This window comes from Schistocerca piceifrons, chromosome 1 (assembly GCF_021461385.2).
Source record: "Schistocerca piceifrons isolate TAMUIC-IGC-003096 chromosome 1, iqSchPice1.1, whole genome shotgun sequence".
Taxonomy (NCBI): Eukaryota; Metazoa; Arthropoda; class Insecta; order Orthoptera; family Acrididae; genus Schistocerca; species Schistocerca piceifrons.
This window is the reverse complement of record NC_060138.1, coordinates 835,454,233-835,466,689: the sequence shown is the minus strand read 5'-3', so window position 1 is coordinate 835,466,689 and position 12,457 is coordinate 835,454,233. Positions and strand designations below refer to the sequence as shown.

The 12,457-nt window shown below is 40.7% G+C and overlaps 1 protein-coding gene across 1 annotated transcript in view; it reads left to right on the top strand.

The window, feature by feature from the left end:
• Positions 1 to 12,457, top strand: part of LOC124775489 (peroxidase-like) — a 142,404-nt gene that overhangs the window by 18,834 nt on the left and 111,113 nt on the right. The window contains exon 2 of the mRNA XM_047250325.1: positions 6,726 to 6,899. Coding sequence (XP_047106281.1) covers positions 6,726 to 6,899 — 174 coding nt within the window. The remainder of the gene's footprint in view (positions 1 to 6,725; positions 6,900 to 12,457) is intronic.

Genomic DNA, 12,457 nt, shown 5'->3' with positions numbered 1-12,457 from the left:
AGTGTACAAAGCAGTAGTCATAGATAGCTTGGATATGTTACAGCACAAAAACAATGGGTCAACCTGCTTATGAAAGAACAACTCAGGAATGCGGTCTTGTGATTGTTAGTCTGTGAGATATGTCCTCCTAAAACTTAACACTGTCTGTCCAAGCGACTTTGAACACTGAATTCTTGCTCTAATGGGCCAATAACTGTATATTTAATATGATCGGCACATACGCTTGATGTCGAACACAGATGGTTCGATATATCAAAGGAGAGAGATGGGGAAATATTTTATTGATTTCTCAACTGCGTAATGTTGTAGTTCACAGTTTTTCTCTGGATGGTACAAAAATAATGAGGAGAGAGACATGGTGCTGTCAAGGAAGCCTTTCACACAATTACACTGTCATATATCGACGAATTATAGGCGTTATGCTTCTGAATTTATTGGGCTATCTGGATGTACTCTGCATAGTTGTGAAGTTCCTCCTGTACATTAGTGTGGTATTTTTATCTGTGTGGTAGCCCACTACATAGTCAGTGATAGGTAGAAAACTAGAGATTTTCTATGGAATCGTACTATTGGAACGCGATGGGACCTTGAGAGAACTGGCAGAGGTCGCAAAATGTACGTTAGCGGCAGGAGAGTGCTTCTGGAGTCAACATCAAATGTCAGTTGTCAATAGTGTTCCTCGAAAAGAACATCACCTTCCTTCAGAGATTCTCATTTGAGCTACCTGGCGAGTGTAATATGGCTGCTGAAAAAAAAAATTACTCACCATACAAAGTGGCTCTCATGATCAATTTAATTAATTAGCCTGTCAGATTGATAACAATGACGTGCCACCTTGTGGGTCGAAGCGATGTCCACAGATATGACTGAAGAGTTGGAGTCAAGCGTTTTTTCATTGCGGCAATATCTTTTAACGAAATTTCAGTTTTACATCTACACAGGAAGAGATGACCATTGTAATAAAATCAGCTGTATTACCGAATTTATAAAGTCATACATACTGTAAACCTGATATTTACTACCTCTCTGTGCTGTTACCTTAAGATACTTCGTACGTATCAAAGCATTTGGTTATTTTAAGAGAGCTCAAGTGAAAGAGAATCATGTGACAGAGGTAGATCTTAGCATTCCTTGATGAGCCAAGCATGAGTTCAATATTTTAGTCCTGTGATGCAGAATGTAACAGATATTAAGCTGATTACAAGAGGTTTCTTTGTGATGAAAGAATTCTTAGAAGAAATATATCTTGTGCCGTACTTTTACAGGACTTTCACAATAAGTAACGATGCTTTAGCGATGAGAAAACGCATGTATGTCCCGATTTTTTCTGTCTTCGAAAATAACCCTTATAAAAGGGAGAAATCTACATTTCGCGTGGGAATCTCGAGGTCTATGGTCTACAGTATCCCTGTATCAGATTGGATTAAGTGAATTTTTTATACTTGGGGGGGGGGGGGGAGGGGGGGAGGAGACGGGAGACTATATCGGGGTGGAATTGGTTAGATAGAACTACTGTATACATCCAAGCCGCAGCTGTGTGTCCCGCAGTGCGCCGCAGTCGGCGGCGCGGGTGGTCATGAGGCTTCGGCGAGTGGAAGTCATGGAACAGCTTTGCCTGTGATGTGCGGTTATGTACAAAGAATGCGCCAACCTGTCTTCTCTTGCCCGCAGCAGCAGGGGCTAGCGAAGTGACGAGTCTGCTGGGTGAGTTTAACAGAAGCGGATGTGGGTGTTGCATGAGAAGATTCGATATGATGGGTGTTTGCGCTTGATGATTATTCCCCACCATGTTAATTGTTCGGTTGACTGCTTGGTGACAGTCTCTTTCATCTCTGAGCATTCGATAGGGCTACTGTATGCATACCGGAGGATGGGAGTGGAGCTGACGCCATAGCCAATATATGTACGGGTCTGTCCTCACCAGGGCCACGGACAGATGTGATGTGTCTGCTTGCGATGGACAGCAGTGCCCACTGCTCCTAGCAGTTAGTGGACAGCATGCTCTTAGAGATCGCAAGTATGTGTGATTGGTTGTATTTTTTTCTCCGGATATGTTTAGAGGAAATGTTGTGGTGGAGGGGTGTGCTTGTGTTCGCAAACATTGATGCATACAAGACCTTAGATATATTTAGCGCTATGGTCTATGTGTGGTGAAAATTTAATTACTTGATTTGCATAATGTTTCTGTACTCGAACGTTGTAAATTTGTTTTTATTCTGAAGAGGAGTCATGGTAAGCTGGAGGTAAGTGTTTTATGTGATTTATTTGACTCCTGTAAGTTGTTAAACAATTAATTTTATAGGATAAAGCAAATGGACTGTTGGTCTCCATTTTTTATGTTGAAATTACGTCAGCTCTCCCTTTGCCCCCAACATTGGCCAATAGGAACACAATATTCTGAAGAGAGATAAAAACCTCCGTCTGCATGTTTGGAGGTGTTGGTCCACACACACACACACACACACACACACACACACACACACACACACAGTAAGTAACCTCTTGAGAGAGACAGAGACACAAAGTGAGTCTGGAATTTCCTGATCAACAGAATGGCGCCACTTCATGCTTTGTTTGGGACCACGAGATCAAAGGAGGCTGATATATGATCCATAGTCGGTGGTGTTTAACATCATTATCTGTAATTAGGACATTGACCTATGAAGCAGTTTCCAACGGTAGACACACACATGGGAGATCTCAAAGTGTGGCTGTGATGCCACTCTTCATTCCATTCCTCAGTGCTTACAATTATTACATCATGGGAATCGGGGGTAGAAGGGGGGGGTGCAGACATGAGCACTAACCAAGCAGGGAGACCCTGTTTCCCACAAACCGATTAAATAAGAAATATGCATCAATATATTATTGACATTGATTTGAATTTCGTGTCATGCAATCCTTCCTCTCCAGCACAGAATGTGTCTTCCTCCTGCCATTTTTTTCTGGGACTGGTGGGGGCAGGGGGTGAAAGGTGAGGAGTAGGATGTCCTCTGGTGGTGGTATTGTGCACTGTCAGTCCCTGTGTGTCCAGGTGAGCACCTACACAAAGAATTTTGAAGACAACACCTCTAATCTTCAGCAGTGTAATTACATAATTAGGACATGCAGTTGCTGGATGTGATCTTTTTCTGGCAAATAAACAGATCCAACCCTTGAAAATTGAACTCTATAAATGAACTGTATATATTGTGCTATGTAATTGATGTTTTTTGTTGTTGTTGTGGTCTTCAGTCGTGAGACTGGTTTGATGCAGCTCTCCATGCTACCCTATCCTGTGCAAGTTTCTTCATCTCCCAGTACCTACTGCAACCTACATCCTTCTGAATCTGCTTAGTGTATTCATCTCTTGGTCTCTCTCTACGATTTTGACCCTCCACACTGCCCTCCAATGCTAAATTTCTGATCCCTTGATGCCTCAGAACATGTCCTACCAACTGGTTCCTTCTTCTCGTCAAGTTGTGCCACAAACTCCTCTTCTCCCCAATTCTATTCAATACCTCCTCATTAGTTATGTGATCTACCCATCTAATCTTCAGCATTCTTCTGTAGCACCACATTCCGAAAGCTTCTATTCTCTTCCTGTCCAAACTATTTATCGTCCATGTTTCACTTCCATATATGGCTACACTCCATACAAATACTTTCAGAAACGACTTCCTGACACTTAAATCTATACTCGATGTTAACAAATTTCTCTTCTTCAGAAACGCTTTCCTTGCCATTGCCAGTCTACATTTTATATCCTTTCTACTACGACCATCATCAGTTATTTTGCTCCCCAAATAGCAAAACTCCTTTACTACTTTAAGTGTATCATTTCCTAATCTAATTCCCTCAGCATCACCCGACTTAATTCGACTACATTCCATTATCCTCGTTTTGCTTTTGTTGATGTTCATCTTATATCCTCCTTTCAAGACAATGTCCATTCCGTTCAACTGCTCTTCCAAGTCCTTTGCTGTCTCTGACAGAATTACAAAATCATCGGCGAACCTCAAAGTTTTTATTTCTTCTCCATGGATTTTAATACCTACTCCGAATTTTTCTTTTGTTTCCTTTACTGCTTGCTCAAAAAATGGTTCAAATGGCTCTGAGCACTATGGGACTTAACATCTGTGGTCATCAGTCCCCTAGAACTTAGAACTACTTAAACCTAACTAACCTAAGGACATCACACACATCCATGCCTGAGGCAGGATTCGAACCTGCAACCATAGCAGTCGCGCGGTTCCGGACTGCGCGCCTAGAACCGCTAGACCACCGCGGCCGGCTGCTTGCTCAATATACAGATTGAATAACATGGGGGAGAAGCTACAACCCTGTCTCACTCCCTTCCCAACCACTGCTTCCCTTTCATGTCCCTCGACTCTTATAACTGCCATCTGGTTTCTGTACAAATTGTAAATAGCCTTTCGCTCCCTGTATTTTACCCCTGCCACCTTTTGAATTTGGAAGAGAGTATTCCAGTCAACATTGTCAAAAGCTTTCTCTAAGTCCACAAATGTTAGCAACGTAGGTTTGCCTTTCCTTAATCTTTCTTCTAAGGTAAGTCGTAAGGTCAGTATTGCCTCACGTGTTCCAATATTTCTATGGAAACCAAACTGATCTTCCCATGTAATTGATATTGATTTCAATTTTGTTTGGTGAGAGCCTTCCTCTCCAGATAGGGGAGGGGTAGGGGATTGGAGGGGAGGCCAGGGGATTTCCTAGAGAGGAAGGAGTTAATTTATTGATCGATTTAATTAGTTAGTTAATTAATTTATTATCAAAAATGTGCTTGTATTGGCGATGGTGAGATGGGGAGGGGTTGGGGATTTCCCAGAGGGTTGTGGGAGGAGGTGGAGGAGGGGTGTGGGTTTCACAGAAGGATACATTATTCCCAAGGGGTTATAAATCAACCCTTGGGGCATCTTAAACCATTTAGCAGAGCAGTAGACTAAGGTAATAAATCAATCAAGTTTGTCCCTGAATGTATGCTTCTCCCTGATGTATGCAACCCACACCAACAAAAAGCGCTGGTTCCCATTTTGTCCCACCACTAATGTTCGTTTTCAATTATTTTCTATTTAATTAAAGGAATATAGATTATATTCTTGCATTCCATGCATTAGTAAGTTACCAAGAGACGTTAATTGTCGCGAAAATCAGCCAAATCACACTGATTCAATGACATAAGCTACAACTCATTTATGAAGAAATACTTTCAAATATATCTACATTTGCAACTTATTCCACTGAAAGCAAGAGAATGTAAATACATTTGATGCATGAGAAGCAAATATTTCTGTTGTTGTCTATTGCTATAATCATAGGCACTTTCCTTGACACTTAAAATTTTTTTATTTAGTCCAATGATTCGCCCTTTCTTACACTTCACTCGACTTTCTAATACACGAATGTTTTTGTAAATGGAATTACTTTTACTTCAAAAGTGATTGTGTTAAAGATGTTTGCCGTTTGTGGACTAGATTTGGCAACATTTTTGGAATTGGTTTTCCTGTGTTGGGAAACAGTTTTGACGATTTATTATCACATCTATGTTATTTTCCCTTAAGCCACAGTTGTGGTGGCGTATTTGATGCGTTGATAATGTTGGTAATACATTCCATGTAGGTTTCATATGTACCACATTCACTGATTTGGCTGAAAGTGGTGTTCACTAGCAATATTTTGTTACTAAAGAAAAACGACATTATTCATTAAACGTCTGTAAGTTGCAAAAGAATATAAATAAACTGTCCTGTAATGCACCGTTTCGTATTTCCCAGGGTTCTTAGGAAACTAAATAAACAGTTATTATGTAATTTTTAGTTATTGTCGATTTTTGTGGCACTAGATACACAACCTATTGTCAGAACTATGATACAAATCAATATAAACGTTAGCAGTCACACTGATCCGATATCGTATTCAGAAGTGTCGCTTGCTGTCCGTTTGGGGCGCTGCTGTCCTGAAGGTAACCAATTGAGATGGAGTCTCGCGATTGTTATGTTACACTGTGCTAGTAGAAAGCAGTAGCGTTATTGTAGTGTGTTATATGAGAATTGAGTTCCTGGAAATAATATCGCTACAATAGTACTTATTGCAAAGAAAGGATACGCTTTAAGAAGAATGTCGGGGGTTTTTTGTACGGGAACTTTGTGAATTTCGTTGGTTTTGGTAGGATTTTACGGTCAGTTTGGTGTTTTTGTAATGATGTCATTGGCAACCCTGTTGTGAGCCAATAGCAATGTTGCCACACAAACATTCTTATCCATACCAGTGTGTTCGGCAGTAGTCGTTTCTTTGTGATGGTATTTGGACGAAACGAGACTGTAGAGTTGACACTGTGAAAGCAGAGTGCGTTGACAGTCGCAGGCCAAGGGAAAGGCTTTTCCTCGTGCGCCGAAGGTGAGAACACGACACGTAAGAGATCTGACGTGTCTCCAGATAACCTAATTCTTACGCATTCCTCCTTTCTCGGGCTTCTTTTCGATGAGTTTTTTCATCCTCTCTGCGTCGCGCCTTTGGTGGGGGCCAGTCTTTCCATCCTCTCGCTTCGGCACTGAAGTACTGTCCTAAGTGTAGACACTCGACCTGCTCAGTGCAGCAGTGTCACAGGCAACGCTATCGGCACACACTGCCTCGTCCTCACGCCAAATCTCATATGTCATTAGTTCTCATTACGGAAAAAAATACAATACATTTTTGTGCAGAAATGTTAAATGTACTTATGTTTTCAGGCGTTTACAAACCACGCACATCGAAGTCTGGGAAGCCGCTACCGAGTGCCAGATACGTTCAAACCAAAATCTTTGGAGAAAGGCGAATTAATGCCCGTGATTTGACATTATTCTTCATGCAGTTTGGCCAGTTCGTGTCACACGACTTAGCTCTTTCCTCTGTGAGGCAAACAGGTAAGAAATTTCTTATGTTGATTCCAATGCTGTTTTGAACTGCTGAGAATTGAAAGTATCTGTGTTGACTGTGATATAAAGTAACCATACCTGCGTTTTATCTTGAGAATTAGAAAAATAAACACCACAGAAAAGCAACAAAAGGTAAGTGCAAACTTGATCTTCAAGATCAAGAAGAAACATACTATTATTAAATGAATTGCAATGAATCCTAAATTGTATATGACGTATCTTGACGAAATGAGAGTTTGTTAGTTATGTACTACTCTTATTTTTATCTTTTATCATTGGCTACATTTATAAGTACATAAAAACGTATAGAATTAACAAATTACAATATGAACGCTCTAAACTAGACCAAATATACATTGTTTTCTCACCTCCTACTTTCGCTTCCATTTTTTTTGTATGAAACAGTTTTATTTCACGGATTTTTTTAAATTACTGCCAAGTCGACTGTTCAGCGTCAATTTTCAAGGCGACCTCAGACACCTGTAACTGTGATTAGACAATAACTACACTTACCGTAGAAAAGTTTTCAGAAAAGTGCGGACCCTATTAGTCGAAGACGGTTTACCCATACAGTGCTGGTCGCACATACTACGGTCTCAAACTGCCTTGACTACTATAGTTACATTGACAATTTTTTCGGACAAAAATTAACCGTTACCAATTTCGTACTAAAATTATGCCGTATTTTACAACACTGGAAATAATAGATTATCGTCATAAGTTATGCGTATTTATCGAACGTTTGTAGTAAATCTGCGACATTATATCACAATATATGTGTTACAAACTGGCCCAAGAGTTTTATTTACATGTTGTATTCCACAATAGTCCGTTGTGCATTATTACGAATTTGTAACTGCGGTACACCATTGTCACCATAGATTGTTGGAAAATGGAAATGTCGTGTAGCTAGGGCCTCCCGTCGGGTAGCCGTTCGCCTGGTGCAGGTCTTTCGATTTGACGCCACTTCGGCGACCTGCACGTCGATGAGGATGAAATGATGATGATTAGGACAACACAACACCCAGTCTCTGAGCGGAGAAAATTTCCGACCCAGCCGGGAATCGAACCCGGGCCCTTAGGATCGACAGTCTGTCACGCTGACCACTCAGCTACCGGTGGAAGAAGCTAGTGCCCACAGCCGTACATTACTTCTCTGCTACTGTCACTCCCATCGTACCCGGAAATGACGTCAAAATGACGGGTTTATTCAATGACACCATGAGACTCGATAGCAGTCGGCAAATGAAGAACTATTGGATTTCGTTGTCTTAGTATTATCACTTGCATGTTGTAATGACAGTATACACTTTCAAGGCAACGACACCTTGAAGATTCATCACAAACACGGACTCTTGCATGATTCATTATAATTATCTGTCGGTTAACGAAACACTAGTGTTTAAAAGCCTTCAGGAGAACCTAACATGAGCAACACAGTCGATATCAGTTGTATGCGTTCACAGTAGCATAGTAGTTCGAGACGTGGAGCTATGGAGTCGAATGAAGCAGGTTCGTGCCCTGCTATGCCGTAAAAAATATCAGGTATCTTATTATTAATGTAACATAAGTATATTCTGCAATATTCGATGAAACAAATAAAGAGTGCTCTCTCTCAGGAGTGAGTTTCTTCGGTTTATATTCTTCCTTGTCACAAATATTTAGCTCTTTCTTCCAAATACGTTGCGGTTTCTGATAGTTTATTCACACAGCTTACTTCCACAAGACTCGATGCAGCTGCAAAACTCGGTAGCAGCAGGTGGACAAGTACACGTCATTTTAACGTCGCTTTCGGGTAGTCGTGTGTGAAACTAGCGTTTCCTCACATCGTTGTTAACAAAACTCGCCTAAAAATAATTTGTGATACCTCGGACCCAACGAAGCTAGCCGTTCATGGAAACAGTCGGGAAACTATATCACTCCCAAAGTCTGACAGATATTCAGGTGAATTAAGGTTAATGACAATCTAGGTCACTTCGTGCGATCCTGATTTGTATTCTTTTCGTGTTCAGACAATGTGCGCTTACTGTCTGTTTGTCTACAAGGCTTCAAAGCGCTTCTATAAAGCTCTGATGTGTATTTTAAAATTCAACGCTTACAATATGGCACTGTCATCCAGGGCCGTATTTAGGTAGAACCTGTGCTGCAGGTCTTGCCAGGGCTTATTTCGTCATAACTAAGCCACAAAGTGTTGTAGAGCAGTTTTCGAATGTGTGCAGAGATGAAAGTCACCAACCCGAAAACAACAGTGTTTTACAATGCATGGTCGTATTTGAGGTGGTATACCACTGCCCTCCGACATTGGAACTGATTTTTCTACCCAGTTACAAGGCTACATACGGTGCAACATGTACGCTGAACCGTGGAACAACTTGCTACTTTTCACATTAACCTTAAATTAATCGTGTGGATGACAGGTGTGGTATTTGACTCAAGTTTTCAGCACTGTGTTTTGATTTTCGGAGTCGCGGCTTTCAGTAGCTGAACGTTTATTGTTGGTGTTAGTTGCGGTTACATTAGCACAGTTCGGTTTACTGTCTACAGCTTGTAAGAACTAAATTCTCTCTACAGTAGCTTGTATAGGTGACGTCAACAGCATGACTACATACTAAAGTAAAATGTCAAAATGCTGGAAGATGCAGACGACAAAAGATATTAATATTGATCTGCAGTGCCGTAAGGAGGAAGAGGAGGAGTCAAAGATATGTTCCGATAAAGACGACCGTGAAATTTATCCTGTGACCACAATATTGAGTCGATACGGGAGGTGAATGATGTGGAAAATAAATTCAATTAGTCTGAACTGAGAGCAGCCAATTCATCCGAATTTTGTCATGGAAAAATCATGAGCGAAAATGGGAGGCAAAAGTTCCTCAAAAAAGTGCGTACCCAGCAAGTAAACAGGAAACAAAGATGTCGTTCCTTCAGTCAGAGAATGCTGTGTGGAGAACTTAACAAAAACATTGTGTAATACGCTTGCAAACAGTGTAGTTATCATGAAAAATGGCCTGTAACTTGCAGTACAGCCCTGTGTAAATCAGAAGTACTGTATAACCTGTGATTAACATTTTTTTTCATATGAGAGACAGAATCATCATTTAAAAATGATTTTCTTTATTCTATGTACATTTTGATAGGTGGGTGACATTTGTCACCTAGCACCTACTTGAGCAACACAGATGTATGCATCTAACAGAGAGTTAAAAAACATTTCCAGAGATGAAAGAAGTGATAAATAACAGATAAAAATTGTAGGCCTTAGGGAATACAACCCGAGGCCATTGTGCCCGTGCTCCGCCACTTTACTGCGGACACACTTTCAACGCACCATTTAAGCTTTATTATTTAAGTGTATAAAATTTCCTTATACAATTTATCATTTAATGATTTATGGAGATTAAAAGTAAGAAAACATTTAAATCATTAAGGTATTCAACAGCGTTTATTAACGTCACTATGAACATCTATATACTTTTTAAAAAAGAAGAAAAGCAACTCCATGGAAATATATTTTCTTAAATAATGAAGTCAATGAGATATGGACTAATTTTTGGAGTTCTCAGTTGTTATTAATGTAATTACTAGTAACAAAAATAATTTTTTTAGAAAAAATACATTTATAAATTTTTGCAACACGTTTGTTTATTTAACTTCTGAATTCCCTGATGGCGTAACCTCGCTACGACATCAGGAATCAGATTTGTGTATCTCACGATATCTTGTTCGTTTCCCGTAATCCATTGTTAATGAATTCAGTTACCCGAAAATGGTCTTCTCCAACTTCGAAAACTCTAGAATCAGTGTCTGGTGACAGGAAGTGAAAACGTTTGGATGAGATGAGATACGCAAGAAATGGATATTCCTGGAAATCGAGCTGTCTTCAAACAGCCAAAATTCCATGAGATGTATTCTCCAGTTATCAAAATAATTGAAATCACTATTTCAGTGGTGCAACTTCGTGTTGTACATTTTCATCTATATGCACAAAGCTACTCTGAAATTCACACTAAAGTGCCTGGCAGCAATTGTAAAACACACCAAATAGTGAAATTGTTTTCTCACAAATTGTCGTTTCTATGTACCTCATCTAATAAATAACACGACAGAACATGATCGACGAAATACCAATATCAAACGCCTATTAGGCTTACAAGAAGCAAAAAGTTTTATGTTAGGAAATAGTTTCACATTTTATTCATACGCTCCAGTTTCTCAAGCATGAGACCGAAAAGCAGTAGTACGACATTTTTGTATGAATTTGGAATCGTCATATTCTTCCATATACACTGAAGAGCCAAAGACACTGGTACACCTGCCTAATATCGTGAAGAGCCTCCGCGAGCACGCGGAAGTGCCGCAACACGACGTGGTATGGACTCGACTAAGAAGTAGTACAGAAGAGAGCAGACACCATGAATCCTGCAGGGCTGTCCATAAATCTGTAAGAGGACAAGGGGCTGGAGATCTCTTCTGAAGGCATCCCAGATATGTTCATGTCTGGGAAAGTGTTTAAACTCAGAAGCGTGTTCCTGGAGCCACTCTGTAGCAATTCTAGACGTGTCGGGTGTCGCATTGTCCTGCTGCAATTGCTCAAGTCCCGTGGAACGCACAATGGACATGAATGGATGCAGGTGATCAGACGGGAAGCTTACGTACGTGTCACCTGTCACAGTCGTATCTATAAGTATCAGGGGTCCCATATCACTTGTACGGTGTCAGGCAAATCCAACACCTTCCATGAAAACCCTGACATGATAGCAAATCCGGCAGTATGTCACATAGCTCCAAATAAATCCTGACATTAAATTAACCAAAGTAATATGATCAACGAGTGAGCAAATGGAATACCACAGACTAAAACAATAACGCCTAAATGCATGTCATACCTTCCCACCGTGAAGCAAGCACAGTTCCGAGAAGAGCAACGAGAACAAAAGCTGAGAGCAGAATCGCGTAGGTTATGAGGCCCTACGATAAGGGACGGACACCCACGTCGCCAACTGACCGCTAAAACCACCCCCCAACCCATGTTAAAAGATAGAGCCCTCCAGAAGAACAGTATAGATCTTACGATAACACTAAAAGGGCCACACCAGTTGCAAGTTTCAGTGAGAGACTTTTTCGCGTCTCTGTTACGTTGCAAACGTTAAAAACATTGCCCCACCACGAAAGGTATAACGTTTCTCATTGGATAGACAGAATTTTTGTAGGCAGAGCTTAAGGTTAACATTGAGACCCTGATTGGTCAGTTGAAAACACAGCCAGATAGCTTTTTTTAAACCAACTTCGGTAAATTGTAGTAAGGAGAAGTTAGGAGAGAGTTGCTTCCGAGATGGCGAGATGCGTGGAGCTGTGCCGCCCGCCGACCCCTGACGCTGCCTTAACACCGACAAGGTAATGAAGGCACGCAATGCTGCATTTTGGAGAACATAAAGCTTCACTCAGAACTGCAGAAGTCTCATCTGTTACACCCCCTTTTTGCGTAATACTAGTGTCGATCGTCAATTAAAGCTCATGGTATTCACATTTGCTACGTAAGTTAAAAT